The 19,006-nt window shown below is 40.1% G+C and overlaps 1 protein-coding gene across 2 annotated transcripts; it reads left to right on the top strand.

The window, feature by feature from the left end:
• Nucleotides 1-2,840: 2,840 nt before the first annotated feature.
• On the top strand, nt 2,841-18,551 carry fam189a2 (family with sequence similarity 189 member A2). Of its 2 annotated transcripts, none has more exons than XM_053481190.1 (11): nt 2,841-3,365; nt 4,066-4,122; nt 7,496-7,606; nt 10,040-10,156; nt 10,279-10,386; nt 10,516-10,646; nt 12,003-12,135; nt 12,310-12,388; nt 15,398-15,538; nt 16,313-16,626; nt 17,214-18,551. In XM_053481190.1, the coding sequence occupies exons 1-11, from the start codon at nt 3,072-3,074 to the stop codon at nt 17,496-17,498; spliced, it is 1,770 nt and encodes a 589-aa protein (XP_053337165.1). In that variant the 5' UTR covers nt 2,841-3,071; the 3' UTR covers nt 17,499-18,551. The 2 variants fall into 2 exon arrangements, with proteins under 2 accessions (XP_053337165.1, XP_053337166.1); XM_053481191.1 differs by having other exon boundaries at nt 2,842-3,365; nt 16,316-16,626; nt 17,214-18,550.
• The last annotated feature ends 455 nt before the right edge of the window (nt 18,552-19,006 follow it).

Here is a 19,006-nt window from a genome sequence, read left to right as displayed (position 1 = left end):
CTTGATGGGTTTCCTCCGGGTACTCTGGTTTCCTTCCACAGTTCAAAGACGTGCAGATTAGGGTAGTTGGCATTTCCAAATTGCCCATAGTGTGTGAATGAGTGCGTGTGTGCCCTGCGATGGATTGGCACCCTGTCCAGGGTGTACCCTGCCTCGTGCTCTAAGTCTCTTGGGATAGGCTTCAGGCCCCCTGAGACCCTGAATACAGGATAAAGCGTATGGTCTATGAGTGAGAGAGTGAGTGAGTGAGTAAATTTAATTTTTTGTTCTATATATACTGTACAATCTAATAGATCTGCTGGAGCTGGAGAGCAGTAGGGAGCTATTGCACTGCAATTCTCACATGAATGCAACAGTTCAAAGATTACTATTCTCTCTGGGTTATGGGCCAGCATGACTGCTGGGGGAAACATCATAATCAGTGCTAAGCAGAAAAGCGTGAGCAAAAATGACAGGTATGTGATCTGTTCAGAGCCCCAGAGCCTGGCACTGCCACTGCCAACAGTGTAGTCCAGAGGCCAGTAGAGGATGTTACAGACCCTTCCGGGAATGTGGATGGCACTTCAACACTCTGATAGGATACAGATGTAGGGAGACCTTGGCCAAAACTTCCTTCCTGTCTGATCTTCTGAATTTGAACATTGGGATGTTGGTAAAGAAGAACTGAATGGAAAATCAGAAGAAAAACTTGAAAAAAGAGTAATACACACACACACACACACACACACACACACTAAAGAGGCCATTCTTAATTTTACCAAGGGGCAAAGCAAAGCAAAAATCATTAATGTCATATCTGTATCAATGACACAGAATAACAATAATAATTATGTGAAAAAAAGAAACAGGATAGACAATTTAAAAAACCACATATCAGTTTGTGCTCATCAAGTTGTTTGATCTCTCCACATTTTCTCAAACTGATAGATGAATTATTGTAGTGGAAAAGGAGATGAACAGACTTGTTGTAACATTTTGTAACCCTTTTTCTTCTTATTTTTTTTTTTTAGAAATGCCAAAAGTTTTTGGTTGCTGTACTTCTCCGGTTTAATGTAAGTTAACATTTCTTTGGTTTTCTGTATCTGCAGTTTGAATATTCAGAAAATTTGAAAGTCAAATGTGCATGTGTAAGGTGGAGGAAAGATGCATGACTAGTTCTTGACTTCTGAAGAACTAGAAAAGCAAAACTGAATTGTCTGTGCATCTGAACAATTTATTTAAGGCCATGAGGGTCAGACTTTGCTCACTATGGGAATTCATGGTCCAAACGCAAAAGTGTTTTTTTTTTTTTTGTGAAACCCACCGGTTTAGACAAAGTGAGCTCATCAATGGATCCAATTTGTTGTACTGGCCTTACTTCAGGTCTCAGTCAGCTGAACAAATGGTGTAGATTAAAAAAAATCTTTGAAAAAAAATCCAAAAAGTGCAATATTGAGCCCAATGCGGATCTTGATTTAGTTGATAATTTCAAAAAGAAACTTGTCATACCTTAAAGATGCCAAGTAAAAATCTGAAATACTACTAATAATATTATTATCATTATTATTATTTTTATTACACTGGACATCATGTGGCATTATACACAGTATGATAAACTAAAAACTTTATTAAAAACCATACATCATGTGGAGCACGATATTAAACCATAAATACTTTATTAAACACTGTACATCATATCACACTGTACACAATACGGAACCATAAATACTTTATTAAACACTGCACACCATGTGATACACGGCACACAATATGAAACCATAAATACATTATTAAACTCTGCACATTGTGAGACATTGTATGGACTGTTGGTGCACCTCAAATACTTTTAAACACTGTACTGTACATCATGTGTACACCCTATTAAACACATGTACTGTACATCCTGATAAACACTGTACATTATGTGAAACCTTGCAGACTCTGTTAAAATACCCTACTTTAAGTGAAATGCTTGTTGTTGTTCATCTTTCTGCTGCTCCCCATGCTTGACGGCCACAGCGGATTGCCTGTATATTTGATGTGGCACAGCTTTGATGCTAGACGCCCATCCTGACACAACCCTCCACATCAACCCTGTCCCAGCCTTGGGACTGGCACTGCTGGGTGCACTGGCTCGTACAACCCCAAGTGGGGCATCCTAGCCACTGGTCCAGCAGTTTAACACTGTAGCTGCATAATGTGGAACACTGTGCATCTTTTTAAAACACTGTTGAAGAAGCGAGTTCTTGAGTCCCCAGAAGAGACTGACTTACACACACACACACACACACACACACACACACACACGTTGTCGGTCAGAAAGGTCTCCGTTTATTGACAGCAAGAGATGGGGTTTTTATAGCCTATGTTTGACCAAACGCCTGTGCCGTCGACATATGTTACTCCAAAGAACATGAACCATTGTAAATGTCCTGGTGAGATCCTGAAGAATCAAAGGAGAGGAAGACAGGGAGGTGTCCGTCCAGAGACAGATCACAAGATGTTGGCTGGAGTTAGGGGGGAAAGGGGGAAGGAGACAGAGGCAGATAGAGAAAGAGAGAGACATATAGAGAGAATGAGAAGATGAGTGTGGCAGCGTTCTCACCTTTAAGAACAGATGCAAGAGGAGACAGGAAGATAACAGCAGGGAAGATTTAACACGTTTATATCAGATCTATGAGGAAGAGAGCAAGAGAGTAGAAATAACAGTTAACATTTAAATACTCTGCACGATATTAAGCACATGAAGGAGCGACATGAAGCAGGCCCACAGCTTATCCATTTACAGTGATGGAGTGCAGACTTGTGGGCCTTGTGCGCCCCCTCTCCTCTCTCTCCTCTCCTCTCTCTCTCTCTCCTCTTCACTCCTCCGCCTTTCTTGTCCCAGTGCCCAAAAATGTGAAACGCAATCCGAGCAGCAGGTCACAGCGAGTGGCTATTTTAAACTGTAAAAAACTCCGCTCAGTTCGGGAGGAATATGGCAGCGGGAGAGCGCGGACTTTCGGCCGGGATTCGAATAAAATGACGGAACCTCGCCCGTCGCTTTACTCCGCGTTCACGTTTCCTGCGGTTTCGTTGCTGGCGTGTTTCTCATGTCTCTCCCGGTAGTTCTGCCTGGATCGTGTTGTCGTTTAACCGGGGCTTCCCTCGCCCCTCAGTTTGCCGATCCTTCCCGGAGGAGCCGCTGTATGGCCACGGTTCCGTGGCGGATGCGGGGATCGGAGTCGCGGCTCGTGCCGCCGCTGCTGCCCGCGCGCCCGCTGCTCTCCCTCGGGCTGCTGCAGCTGATGCTCGGCTGCTCCATGGTGGCTCTCTCGTTCGGAGCTCTCTCCCTCAGCAACTCGCCTCCTGTCCGCAACTCCTGTCCGTTCTGGGCTGGATCATCAGTGAGTGCTCTCCAGGCCTGGTTCTTTCTTATTATTCAGGGATAAATTATATATATATATATATATATATATATATATATATATATACTGTGTGTGTGTGTGTGTGTGTGAAAATCTTGTGTTGTTTCATGTGGTGGTGATGATACTTCTGTTTTTTCCCTTCAGGTTTATACCTACATAAAATAAAAACTAACAAACTATTGTCTCCTCAGTACTTTTCAATCAGTTAGCCAAGATCAAGTTATTGCCTATAATCCTGACCATCCAGGAAAGTAGTTACAATGTTAACTTAATCAATTCAAATTCAAAAGTAATTTAATGATTCAAGTTTTTATGTTTGTTTTCTAGGAATAAGAAAAACAAGCAATATCGTTATTATATCCATTAAAATTATTTCTGCTTTACCGGATATAATAATAGTTAAAAACAAACAAACAAAAAAGCATTCTGGCAGATAGACACTTGAGTGCAATCTAGAACAGGAAGTGGTACTCAAAGCTCCAATTAAAAAAAATAAAAAATAAATGGGCCTTGAGCCTAGAGTGTACAAAGCCAGCAGAACGATTGTAAACATCAGCCCTCCCTAGCACTAGCCCACTGAAGCACAGATTTAACACAATCTAAATGAACAGAAGACATGGTCTAGTTAATTTGTCTGTGCACTGAATATAGCTGAATGAGCTGATTTTCTGCTCCACAGGTTATCCTGTCAGGGATTATCGGCCTCACCACATGGAAGAGGCCCATGCTCCTGCTGGTAGGTTGTTAGAAATCTTAATTCTTTATGTAGATGTCTAAAGGTGTAATCTTTATTTGCAAATTACACATTCACTGCTCTGTCAGATTCCAATCTAAAAACATGCAGATTATGGCACACTACTTGACATTTCCACATTGCACATGTGTGTTTGTGTGCCCTGTGATGTACTGGCACCCTGTCCAAGGTGTACCCACCTCGTGCCCCAAGTTTCCAGTGATAGGCCCGGGGGCCCATGACCCAGTAAGTGGGTGAGTGAGTAAGTGAATGGTGTGTCACATTTTGTGTGTCAAATAAAGTTTATGTTCTGCAGTAAATGTTGAGTAAAGAGCAGTTTGTGTTCTTGCAGGTTTACAGGAAAACAAATCAGCACAGTCAGCAGTGAACAGATAACAAATCTTTTCTTCAAAAACTGCTAATGAATGATAAAATCAGTTAAATCTGTTGATGGATGTTTCTTTAGTATCAAACTGGATACTTGTGTGATAACCTAGAAACATCTGAGCATATGTGCAGTAGCTACTTATGCTCAAACAGTGAACTATGAACAAAATCTAACACAAATACAAAAACAGATGAAATACTGTTTTTTAACAAATGATATATAGTTAAATAAACACTACAGTAATTTGTTTCATCATGCACAACAGGAACTGATAAAAGACAAAAACCCAATTTGCTGTTAAAGGTGTTGGATTTTGTTGCCTGTAAATGTAGCTGAATGGTATATATATATAAAAAAAATTACAGTGCTGGTTACATTAGCTACAGTTATGGTCAGAAGTACATATACTCATCATGAACATGAATTTCATGCAAACATTGGGCTTTAAATGGTTTCTTTAAATTGGTCTTTATTGAGCATAAGGTTTAATTTATTGTTCGTCTTCTGATATCAACACAGGGTCAAAATTATACAAGAAGGGCAAAATATTTTTCCACACGCTTATGTTATTACAGTCGTGCCTGTAATATCTTTTACGTACATCCTGAAATATCAGGATATTAATTAATTAATTTGCAAGCCCAATGCCTCTCAGCTTCCTGCTAAGGATGATGATGATGATGATGATGATAATTGTGCCAACATAAAAATTGTTCTTTTGACATCACTCATTGGATGGACCAACACACATGTAAAAGTCCAAGAAGCTCAGTGCCTAGCTGAGAAAGAGGAAATTGGAGAAATGAAGAAAATTGTTTTGGAAAGTTAAGAACAACACATGAATCACCAGGTACAAGCCTGCCATGAAGTTAAAGCTGCTGGAAAACCAGTGAAGTGAGTTTTACATTACCATTAACTGAAAGTGCAGGGGTAGGTTGGTGGTTAACATCAGAAGGTCTGGTTCAAACCCCAGCACCACCAAGCTCTTGTTCTTGAGCAACTTAACCATCAAATGTGTAATAAATAGGATATACAGTAAATAATGTGAGATAAATTTAAGTTTCATTGCATAAATGTAAATAAAAGGCTGCCACCCAAGAAAGAACATTTAGTCTTAAGTAAAGTTTGTAGTTGACCATGGACAAAAAAAAAAGCCTTCTGGAGGAAGGATATATCCAGATGTTTAAAGGCGTAAAGGTGAGTCATTCGACCCTAAATACACTCTACCAGCACTGTGGTGGTTAAACTGGTGTATTGCATAAAGTGGATGGAGTAATTCTTTAGATTAACCGCAAATCATCAGCTAGACAGTTTAAACTCGAAGAAATCTGAGTGTTCCATGAGAGTAGCGTGTTCCAACACCACAAACGTTGGTTGTGGAATAGATGATGCACGCTACCATTAAGCTTTTGGAGGCTGAAACCTACAGAAAATTTAGAATTTGCTTAAAAGCGCGGTCTATATCAGGAAACTAACTGGTTTAACTGAACACTGCTAATTCTGTCAATGAGAGTGGTCAAATGTCCAACCAGATTTCTGCCAGAAGTCAAAGGTGTCTGTTAAAGGTGAAACATCCGAATACGTTCAACCAAATATTAGGTGTGCTGTTTGTGTTTTGTCCCTGTATTAATCTTTTCAATTAGTAGCTTGAACTGTATTTCCCTATTGGGCCATAAACCCTAATTTAAGACACAGGGTGTGTACAGTATGTCATATATTAAGTTTAAGAATATCCTCATATCATTGCAGAAAATCCTCATTTAACCTGACTCACATGATTAATCCTATCGTAGAAAGTCTATAGTTCTGACATCAATCTGTCAACAAGCTCTCTAATTTGTCTCTTCATGTCTCTTCATGTAGAATTTGTGCCAGAGGGGAACTTTGTACGTAACCTGGGCATGTCTTAAAACAATGTTTTGTTGTTGTTCTTATTGTTGGCATTGTTGTCATGAATAACATACTTGTTGATAAAGTTGAGAAAACTGCCTTTTTTGCAGATTTTATTGTCTGTGCTTATTAATGTTTTTAGTGACAGGTCATTAGACATAATGTTTTGAATTAATCTGGTCCATGGAATAAAATGGATATAAATGTTATTTTTTTCAGTTCTTAGGCTTCTTTTCTTTGTTATATAGTCAACAGGAGCTATGTATTTATGCAACACCTTAATTTCTAAGATATGTGAGAATAGCCACAGAGCTTTTGCTCTCTTTTTTATTATAGCAGTGTAAAAGTCAGAAGAAAAATACCAACGTTTTTATTTTCCTACATAAGGAAGGAAAACCAGAGTCAGGTTAACCAGAAGTTACTAAATTGTAATTACTAAAATAGTGAAGTAAGATCTATAGTATACTATAGTGAGGAGCATACAGTTAAATTAGTTTTAATATTTAGTTTATTAAATTACTCAAAGGGCTTGTTGGATTGGTTCCTGTTTGTTTGACTGACAGAAACTGCAAAAACAATTGTTAAATATATTTTAAACTTTTAATTCGTAGCAGATCAACAGATCATATGATTTGTATGGACTGGTACCCCAAATCAGATCTTTATGTACTGTATACATAAGATATAAAGAATAAGAATTTTCATGAATGAAAAGATAAGAAAGTGGCACATAGGTTTCAAATCCGGTTTCTTGGGCTTTGTCATCATTAAGTGTGTGGCCTGTTTTGACCCCAGAACATGATCAAGGCACATCTGTATTGTTTGTCGTTATTGTTGCTATAACAACCCATGTGGATAAACAATATAGGAAAACAATATACATGTGCCTTCCTCATGTTGTTTGTCCTTATTGTTGCTATAACAACCAATGTGGGTAAACAAATGTAATTAAAGTCTGATCATATGAGTTAGATTTGGACATTTGTCATGTAGATTTGCCCTAATGTGTAAACAAGGCAAAGTATCAGTGCCAGTGATTATTCATATCTATCTCTTCCACACCCTGTCGTATTTTGTCTGTCTGTGTGTGTGTGTTAGGTGAATCTGTTCGTGCTGCTGTCCATGGTGTGTATCCTGCTGAATCTGGCGGGATTTATCCTCTGCTGTCAGGGAGCTCAGCTGGTGTCCAGTACCATCCACTGTCAGCGGGTGAGAGCTAAGACCTTTACTGATGCACTGATGCTCTAAAGCATAACAAATCTTAATCACAATCCCTAAGCTATGTAATTTTTCTTGACAAAAAGATAATTGAATATGAATGTGTGCATCAATATACAGTATTTATTTAAAGGGAAAAAACATACAGGTAAATATGTCAAAAGTTATAATATGTTTTTTGACCTTAGCCAGTGTTCAATATTTATCAATTAATATCAGGTAGAACTGTCAGCTAAAATCTAGCAAATGAAAATATTTTGGGTATGATATGTTCTCTATATTCATGTTATGAGATTAAAATGGGTCAAAGCAAGTGGAGGAGAATTGCTAAACCATGCCAAAGTCCAAGCCCCAAAATAGAGCATGAATTTCTATCCGCTTCTTCCTGAAACTGAGCTTGTAGAGCTTTGGGCTATAGCAACCATGAACGACCCCCCCCCCCACCACCACCACCCCCACCCCACTCTCTCTCTCTCTCTCTCTCTCTCTCGAGTAAAAGAAGACTCCTGGCCTTGCCATCTGCTTCTGAATCAGGTGCTCTGTGCACATGTGTTTGGTTTTTTGGACATTTTCACTGCCTGAGGTCTAAATCTTAACTGGGTTGCTGCGTCCTTTTCAATGACACTCTATTGTCCTGGTGCAGGAGCTCTGTTCCACTCTCTTCATTTATGCAACCTGCACTAGAGATAAAAAAAAAAGATCAGCTCCAGTAAAAGGTCTCTTCATTTAACTATGTATCTATTAACAATAAGTCTTCTATACTGTATAAAGAGGCACTTATAATGTCCATATCCATGGAGAATAGTGACAAAGTAAAGATAGTATGTTGCTATCAAAGTAAGAATAGCTTCATGTACTCAAGACATTAATATATTTTCTCCAAAAGATCCTTACTTAGCAGAATATTTTGATGCTGGTGGTGTAGATGGCTCATGTCAGTCATCCGTTGACTTGGTTTAAGATATGCTGACTGTGAAAGCCAAGGTGTATGAGTTACATAATTTTCCTACTTATTATATAATTTACTGTGGATCTTTGGCCCGCGGATGGAAATGTGTTCTTTTTGGATCAAGGTGATTATCGAGGATAACTTCCAGCTACCCCACAATATAAGAGTTATTTTGGTTTCCTTCCATTTTTCCACTGTATAGAACTGTAGTAAGACTGCAATGTGTGAATGTGTGTATACATGGTGCCCTGTGATGGACTTGCATCATATGCAGTGTAAAAACCTTCCACTCATCCAGTGTTTCAAGGATAAGCTCTGTCACAGTCGGCCAAAACCCAATATTGGTGCTCATTTCATTATTATTCTTTTTTTGTTTTTTTTTGTTTGTTATACATATATTAGAGAAAATGTTTGTACCAAATAAGCTACTTTTGAAGTTTATGCAACATAGCAGTGACCAATCTTGCTTTCCTATAAATTTCAAGTTGCTAACTTTAGCAATTTTGGAATGATGATTTCATACTGTATGCGCCCCAAAAATGGCTATTTTTCAGCGTTACAATGTTTCGCTTCTATCAATCATAATTAATAATGCTTTTTCAAATAAAAAAAAAAAACAAGTTTCAAGTAATTCATATTTCTTCATGAGTATTGATAATAAAATTGGTGTAGGAAGCATTATGAAGCATAAGAAATATATGACCTGTAAATATCCCTGCTTAAATTAAAGCACTGTGCAAAATTAGGATCCCCCCCCCCAAAAAAAAAAATTCCTTAGCATTATTAACCAGGTCAAATCCATGTCGCAATATTTTAACAATTTTGCATTTTAGAATAATACACTGTTTTAGATTAGTTTTTTTATGCGAAATAAAAGTTGGCCAAGTTTCATCTGAATGACAATTAAAATCATTAAAAGTTTTGAATTCAAAAAAGTTACGGACACTACATAAAAAGGCATGAAATTGTATTTAGCTAATGTGTTTCTTTTTTTCTGATAAAAATATAAATGTGTGCATATTTACAAAAAACAACGAAGCATGGATCAGGAGATGAGAAGCATTAAGCATTATGAAAAATGGTGTTACCTGATCTGAAAATAATTTTTTTCAACTAGGTGAGATGCATTGGCACCAATAACATGTTTTGGCTGAGTGCTGACTAAATATGTATGAATGAATATTTATTATAATTTGTATATATAACATGTGCATAGAGCATGATTGTAGATGCCGCCATAATTGTGTGTGTGATTGTTACATTTACATTTAGGCATTTGGCAGACGCTTTTATCCAGAGCGACTTACATTTTTATCTCATTACACATCTGAGCAGTTGAGGGTTAAGGGTCTTGCTCAAGAGCCCAACAGTGGCAACTTGGTGGTTGTGGGGTTTGAACCTGGGACCTTCCGAACCGTAGTCCATTGTCTTAACCACTGAGCTACCCCTGACACTGACTGTTACATGTTTTGCAGGATGGGACTAGTGATATCTGTAACTGCTGTGCAGAGAGCCCCAGCAAGTGCCAAGAAGAGGAGGTGATAAAGATCTACGCAGGTCACTCATGCGCATCGATGAGAGTGCTGCTCAAGGTTCGGGCTCTGTCATTAGTAATGCTACATTGCTGCACTTTATTTTTTTGGGACTGTAATTGGGATAAAGTTGAAATTTCCTGTGTGGATTTTCACTGCTGCATATGTCTTACTTCACTTAGAAAGTCCTGTTTGCACTGTGTGCACTGAATGCGCTGACCACAGTAGTGTGTCTGATTGCAGCCGCGCTCAGGTACCTGCAGATCTTCTCCACCAGACGGCCCTGCATGGTACGAGTCCATACACTCAACTCAAATTTATTTTCATTTCCTTCACATTGTATGCATGTGATTAATCCAGGAATATGATTCCTGTGCATGGAAAATGCTTCTGTCAGTGAAAATGTGTATGTCTGGCAGGAAGAGCCACGAACCATCGCAGAGGAAGAAGAGCAGCCACACATTCCTGATCCGGATGACTTTGTTCCACCCGCACCACCTCCTTCCTACTTTTCCACCTTTTACTCCTACACACCACGGCTGGCTCGCAGGTAACATACCAGCAGGATTTCACTCCTAAATAGACTTGACTGCTTTTAAGTGCAGTTGGTTTGGATGAAGCCCTGAGGTCATGTTAATGTTCATCTCCATATTTGGCATTCTGAAAAACAGTACACTTCTAGTTATGAGGTGGAGGAAAATGTATATTTATTGCATGTTAAACACACAACATGATGCATTTTACAGGATGTAAAAAATACAATATGATGGGTTTCCTCAAGGTCACTCCAGTTTCATCCACAATCCAAACATGTTGTAGACTGACTGGTATTTCCACGACCAGCTTTACAAATGCTGTAATAAAAACAGGCTGCCTAAAAACTGATCTAAATGCTTTCACAGGCCTCTACAAGTCAAGAACATAAAATGTTCATTCGTTTACATTCGTAAAATGTCCTCAGAGGATGTACAGAATAGAGGAATCTATATTAAATCATTAAATAATTCAATCCATACAGCTTTCAGGCAGAAGCACGGTGCTAAACAATGCAGGCGCAAAAATAACAGACGAGACCTATTGAGAAAGTGCGTGCTCATAATGCAAGAGATGCTGATATTGAGTAATGAAATGGGAATTAAATCTGAAAAAGTAATTTGTATGGTTATGTATATTCATGCGTTTATTCATCTTCTATACTGCTTATCCACATGAGCCTGGCTAGCACTGTGTCCTCGCACCTCCAGGGTCAGGGAAAAGTGGCACTGTGTGCAAGGTGTTTTTATGTTCTCCCTGTGCTTGGTGGGTTTCCTCCGGGTATTCCGGTTTCCTCCCACAGCTCAAAGACATTTAGAATAGGTTAGTTGGCGTTTCCAAATTGCCTGTAGTGTTTGTATGCCCAGAGATGGATTGGCACCCTGTCCAGGGTGTACCGTGCCTCGTGCCCCAAGTCTCCTAGGATAGGTATAGACGATGGATGAATGAATGAATAAATATAATGCAGTGAAGCTGTGAAAGGATCTTTGGAAGTTTACACAAGAAACCTGAATTTCCTCGTTATGAAATAATTTAACGTCTTTGTCCTGAGGGTGTGCAAACATTTGCACTTCGTACAACTATTAAATGTACTGATGCAAATCAGTGGAATAGACACTTGTCTTCCTCCACTCATACCTTATCCACACATACACACATACTATGTGGGAGGCTTCTCCAAAAATAACTAAGAACGACCTCCTAAAATGTTCCAAGCTGTGGAACAGATCAAGAATGCCTAGTAAACGCTGCAATGCGTGAGATGGACCAGTTTCACAAGGCAGATGGAAAACCTGGCGATGAACACCAGGAATTGCTTTCTGCGTCTGCTGCCAGAGGTTTTTTAAAAACCTTATTCTATCTGTCCCTGCAGGATGTTTGGTGACAGTGTGATCCCACTGCCTCACATATACGGGGCGAGGATAAAAGGCGTGGAGGTTTTCTGTCCCCTCGACCCTCCTCCCCCGTACGAAGCGGTAGCGGCAAGGCAGGCCGAGCCATCACAGGTAATTCACACACCATGTGATTAGTGGGCAGACTAATCACTGTGTAGTTTACTTTTATAATCAATAATTCAGGCTGAACGTTGATTGTTTTCATGAGATCCCAAGCATAAGGTGGTGCAGTTTATGTCGACAGGAAAGGACAAGCCCACTAACTGACCCTCTTTATATAATTAGGAACAGGACCCTGAGGTTCAAGTGACAGATCTGACCGAGAGGGTGTCACGCTGCTCTGAGACGGACACGGCCAGCAATGGTAAGCAACACCCATTACAACACCATATGCTGTTCTGTCATGAAAACATTCGCGTTGTTGTATAATTAAATGGCCAAGTAAAAACAGACCTAAGTCTAATCAGTTCAGTCTGCTAGCAGGGCTGTCAAGACCGTTTTCATTACAGATTATATTCCTTACAGAGTGAACATGGGTGAAAGGAGAATCTTTAAAATCTTTAGTGCACCTGAATTTTGGTACGTCCCGTTTTTGCTTAAATAAGTGTGGGCACTTGAGGTGGCATGGATTGTACGAATTTGTACCAAACCTCATGTTCCATTTTAGAGCAAATGCATTGGAGTGCCGTCTAAACATGTGCTTCAGTAGAAGAGATTACGCATGAGGAAAATCTGACCTTTTGTACAAAGCAGTTAATTCATTCCAGCATCACTAAATTTTATTAGAACAGCAAACCTCCCAGAATGAAATTAACCACCTTACAAAGACTGAAATATCATGGTGGCCTTGAGGGCCCGAACACTCCACGATATTACCCCATTAACTGACTCCAATGAAAAGCTAATGAAAAGCCCAGTTAGAAAAGTTAAAGATGTTTGACTTTAAGACTCTAAGCTAGTGCTATGCAAAGAAATCAAAGTGGTGCCTCAAGCGCCAACCCGTTTCCAATGCCCGACAAGAGCATCTTGGTGGAAACTATAAATTCACCATTCCAGCTAACAAATGTGCAAAAAAATTGCCATGTCAAGCCATGAAGCATAGACAAGCAAAAAAAAAATCTCTCTTAATTTTCTCCCTATTTAGGTCGTTTCCAATTCCTCCCCGTCACTAGGGGGCTCCCACATTAAGGCTACTACTACCACTCAGTCGGAAGGGCCGAAGACTATCACGTGTTTCCTCCAAACCACGTGACGCCAGCCGACTGCATCTTTTCAAACTGCTCGCCCACGCACTGTTTAGGCGTGATATACTCAGTGCTATCCGCTCCTTCCGCTTGCGTGAGCTCACAGACGCCCCTGATTGGCTGTAGAGCCGTGATTAATGTTGGAGCACTAAGTACCTCTCACCCCTCCCCTCTGAGAGAGCTCGGCCAATCAGCTCTCTCTAGACCTCCGGCTGCGAGAGGTTACAGCATCACCCGGGAACCGAACTCGCGATCTCCGGATGATATGATCACCCTAGACTCCTGTAGCACAAGTCCTATCAAAGAAGTACAGCATTGTATCCGGATTAAACCATGCGATTACTACAACATGTGATCGATTTTTGCTAACACAACCTCTTACAAAACATGCTGGATCAGGCTGAGCAAAGACATCTGCAGTACTCTGGTGTCATTCGCTCAATCCATGCCTGCTTGATTGCCTTTTGAAGATAATGTTTAGAAATCAATCGTTTTAGCCTTTTATATATCTGCATGAGTTTCTAGACCGTACTCGTGTCACATGATTAGCTAACTGGATAACTGCATAAAGAAGTAGATAAAGGTGTTCCTATTAAAGTAAATAATGTCATTGAATTATTTTGACTGATCCTGATGAATAAGATGATATTTGAGTACTCTCTTTGAGTAATTATCCTTTGTTCTACATAATTCCAGTCAAACAGGGACTTTGTGATGAACGTTCTAGTGAATGAAGACATAAAACTGATTGACATAAGATTTCAAGCACTGCCACATTGATGTACAGTCCTGACCTCACTCCAAGCCGTTTCCACATCTTTGGATCATAACAGGGGTTCCTACTCTACTGTATTCTGTTATTTTGTACAATCATAAGTCCCAGTTTGACTTGAACAATGTAATGCTTCTACCTGAATAAATGGTTTTTAAGTAAACCGCCTTAAAAGTATACTTTTGAGGATCAGGGTGTAACATTATCATCATGTACATCTGTTCATGTAATCCTGCTCTCAGGCAGAGATTGCTTATTATAACAGCGCGGCTCCTGTGCTCTCGAAATAAGCCGCTGCTATAAGCTCCAGTTCACGTCACAGGTTCTTTATGTAACCAGTATCAGCTTCCCATCTCTTCACGGCCTGGTTTTACATGTACAGTCGTACAGACCCATAAAAAACCCCAGACTTCCTTAATCTCACAGGAATTAACACGAAACATTTTAACATTTGTCTTTTTTTGAACACACTAAGCACATGCTCTGCTTCCAGTATAGCTCTCGGTGCTTCATTTTGACTAAGCAGCAGTGACTTATTTAGAATCAGCGACCACTCTAATAAAAAAAAAGATTGGATTCTGATGTATGAAAGTTCACTCTGTATACTTTAAACTTTCAGAATGCAACAACAGGCCCAGGCATACTGTACAGTTAAGCTTTCATTTTCATAGCTACTCCCCATTGCCTATTTTTTGCATTTAATAAATGATTCATATTAACTATTATTAATATTATAGTTATAACAATAATTAATAATTCAATATTATTCACTGCTAAATAATACAAAAGTATAATATCACTTTTTTGGACGGTGGCATACTTTTAAAAACAGACAATGTCACAAAGCAGCTTTATAGAAATCCAGATGTGGATTTACAGTAGATGATAAAATGAGGATGAGGATGAAACCTTGACAGGAACCAGACTTTAAAATTAAACGTCCTTTTCTAGGTGAAGCTGAACAGTTTGATTATAAATTATTACTGTTCTCCAGCTGTATGCTGTAAAGTTTAATAGTGCTAAGTATGTGGAAATGATTACAGCAATACACGTCTACTGTATGGATGGCCTCCAAACTCCCCAGATCTCAACCTGACTGTGTGTCCATGGAATGTTCAGGACAATATAGTCTGAAACACAGTCTAAACACCTACCCCCCCGCCTCCCCGCCGATCTAAGCCCACCGCTCCCTAAAGAGTCTGCCGCTAACTTTCCTCTAACCCCCAGACCCCCAGAGCTTGTGTTCTCCCCAAGGGGAACATACACCATATTAGGCTTGATGTTTTGCCTTTTAATGCTATGGATGTTCGGTGTATGTTGTAAATGTTGTTGATATAATATGGTACTCATCACGCAGACAGGTGTATGCAGACATCCGTACTGAGCTCGTCCCCGCCCTCGCAGTCCATCACTGCCTCGACGGGCAGCAGGAAGCCTCGTAGACAGCGGCACCGCAGGTCCAACAGTGACCCTGTTCTCCTGGACCTGACTGCTAAAGGTACCTGAAGAATAGGGTGTAATGTTTCGTTTGCACATTCCATCTGATGGAGGTCGAGACCTCAGCTGAGTCCTGAAAGCTTGGTAATGAATCACTTTTTGTGTACACACTACCTGAAGGTCAACAGGTTTGTTGGCAAAGCAGATTAGAGCCTATTTTACTCCGGTTTATCTTTAGTGTGTGTGTCAGACCCTGACCCCTGAGAGAGACACACACATACACACACACACACACACAGAGTATATCCTGCACCCCCTCCGTGTCTGTCAGCAACTTCATTAAAAGCATTTTAAATATAGAGCTGCCACTTTCAGGAAGTCTGTGCTGTTTGTGTATGCAAGCTTCTTTCAATTTGCAGGGGTTTTGACCCTCCTCACAGAGACGCCCTGTAAGTTACAAAAAAAATAAATAAATAAATAAATAAAAAAAGGACACAAACTACAGTACGTCATCACCATTGTTACTGTTCTTCGCTCCAGGATGTTTTTAACCTGATCTTTATCTATATTAGTAAATGTAAATGATGAGGTTAACATGATACGGAAATGAAGCGCATCACTGCATCACCGAGCACCAACTGACATATATACAGTAATTATGTCTATAATAAACATATAAAGATGCAGAATCCATCAGTATGTATGTAGAACATACAGTATGAATGCTAGCTGATCTAGCATCTACGCATAGCAAAGTGGTGTTGCTTAATCTTTTCCAGAGCAGTGGTTCATTCCAAGTTTTCTTCTATTTCACATTTCCCTCCTTCCCCCGAAGCAGTAATGAGCTGTGAAGCAGCCACACAGACAGAAGTAGGTCCTGGGACAGCTGCAGGGCCAGGGCCTGAGCCGGAGCATCCGGTTGTTACTCTGCGGCGGGGGAAGGGCCATCGCCGACCACGCCCCTCCTCCATGGTGGACTATCAGAGCTACAGAGACACCAAGCTGCTAGTGGCACGTTTCCTGCAGCAGCAGTCGCCGTGTAGCCTGACGCCTGAGGTAGAAGAGCTGATCAACAGCATTAAGAGTGTGCTGCGCTCTGATCAGGAACACATGGAAGAGGCCGTGCGCTGTGCCACCTTAATCCAGCAGGTCAAACCCACACAAATGCATCATATCACAACTTTTTATTCAATAATGCATTCATATCTCAAACCTCAAACTCGTGAAATGTTCCTGAATGAAGTACTATGGCTCAAATAAACAGCAAAAATATTAATGTTCTCATTTAAATAAGGATCTCACTCACTCAACTTATCCTCTATACCGCTTTATCCTGTACACAGGGTCCTGGGGGCCTGGATCCTATCCCAGGAGACTTAGGGCACAAAGCGGGGTGCACCATGGACAGGGTGCCAATCAATCGCAGGGCACGCATACACACACTCATTCACACACTCCAGGCAATTTGGGAACGCCAAACAGTCTAACCCACCAAGCAACATGCAAACTTCATGCACACAGAGCTGAGGCGGGAATCGAACCCAGAACCTGGAAGTGCAAGGCGACAGTACTAGTTACTATGCCACTGTGCTACCCCTAAAAATAATAATCTATTTGCTTATAATATTAATCCATATAGTGATATATACCTTAAAAATAGAAATGAAAAATACATGAAAAACAATAAACCACTTGTTTCTATTGAGCAGATCCTGAACTCAGTTGTGATTCCGCAGGTGATGAGTGTTTCAGAAAGTGGCCAGGCGAAGCTATCGTCTTCCAGACAGACGCAGCCAGCCTGCACATCTCACACGCTGCCTCTGCGCAAGCGCCCGGGTCTCCTCCACCTGCGCAGCTGTGGGGACCTCAGCACCTTCACCTGGGCAGAGCTGCAGACCAGTGGGCAGGGCAGGCCGAGCTCCCGGGTCAACTCCAGGACGGGTTTTCGGACCGGACCCCGGCGGCTGGCACAGGAGCGACCGCACAGCCTGATAGGTGTCTCTCGAGAGACCATGATCTAAAAGCTGAAAGCTTATGTTGTGTGTGTGCTGGAGTTGAGGAATGTCCCAAATGACACAAAGCTTCAAAATAGCAGATATAGAATTTGTGCTTGTTTTTCTTTTGCCTCTATTTTATTTTTTTTTTTACAAGACATTGTGTTTGTAGAGTTCTAATTCTGATAGAATTTATTTAAGTCTATGTTGTACATAAAGCTGTGGCACAGTTAAATTCTGCACTGCACTAAACCGCGCCAGAGGCACTACCACTGGGTAGTAACATTACCAATGATACACTGCTTCCCCTAAAACAATGTTAAACAGACACCTTTATGATGAGATGGAGATGGAAAATAAAACTTATATACTTGTTATGAAGATGTGTAATCCCTGATTATCAACTGATTTTATATACAGAGTCAGCCAAAAAAAAGTATGCACACTTTAAATTTTAATACAAAATGTATTGCTATATGTTATATATTGAAGTATATGATATTATTATGGTAATAATATGATATATTAATATCACATACATCATCATATTTTTCTTTTCCTGAAGTGTGTATATGCATGCTATATTACTCACGTCATTGAAGACATTCAAGTTATGGTAACTTATTAAGTTGTATAACCTCAGTTAAAAAATGATACAAGGCGTAAAACTGAAGATTCAAGCACAGTACGGTAATGAGACTCTTAGCAGCAGTAAAACATTTGAATGGTGCAAGTTTTAAAGAAGGCTGTACATCCATTAATGATGAGTGAGTTAAAAAATGTGAAAAAAAAAACAACCTGGTCTGTTTTTTTGCAGGACCTTATAGTGACCTCGCTCCAAGATATTTTCCACATGTTTGGGTGATTAATGGAGTTCCTTGGAGGCCAGGGTTTTTAGATGTGAAGCAGGCAGGCAGACAATCCATTCTGGCATACTGAGAAAACTTGGTATCCAAGTACTATGTTTGGGATGAATGCATTAGTGGTACAAGGGATTATATAGAGAAATAAGGGTAGTTTTTAAACTCTCATAACTGTGTTCTGTTATTCTGAATTCTGATTTGAATGCCCCTGTAAAACAAACCAGGCTTTCCCAAATTACACGTAGTGTGTGAATGAGTGTGTGTGCTTGTGATGGATTGGCCCCCTGTCTGGGGTGTACCCTGCCTCGTGCCCTAAGCCTCTTGGAATAGGCTCCAGGTCTCCGTGACCCTGAATACAGGATAAGCGGTGAGTGAGTGTAAAACAAACCTACCTTTTAAAACAAGATGATATTGAACTCCTGTAACGCCCCCTAGTGACTGAATGATTGTTTATCAGCACTTGTAGAACACTGGACAAATATAAGGTCTCGAAAATCAAAAAGTGCCCTGTATTTGATAATATAGTAATATAATGTAATAAAATATAATAGAATTACTGTATATTAGTAACTCAAGCACCTGCTTTTGTGCTGATTATTTAATCATCTGCCATGAATTTTAAGGGCATTTCAGTGTATTAAAACCACAATAGCCTAACTAGCAGACTTGTAT

The sequence above is a fragment of the Clarias gariepinus genome, chromosome 21, assembly GCF_024256425.1.
Source record: "Clarias gariepinus isolate MV-2021 ecotype Netherlands chromosome 21, CGAR_prim_01v2, whole genome shotgun sequence".
Classification (NCBI taxonomy): domain Eukaryota; kingdom Metazoa; phylum Chordata; class Actinopteri; order Siluriformes; family Clariidae; genus Clarias; species Clarias gariepinus.
The sequence above is the reverse complement of the archived record's forward strand: the minus strand, read 5'-3'. Positions and strand labels throughout refer to the sequence as shown.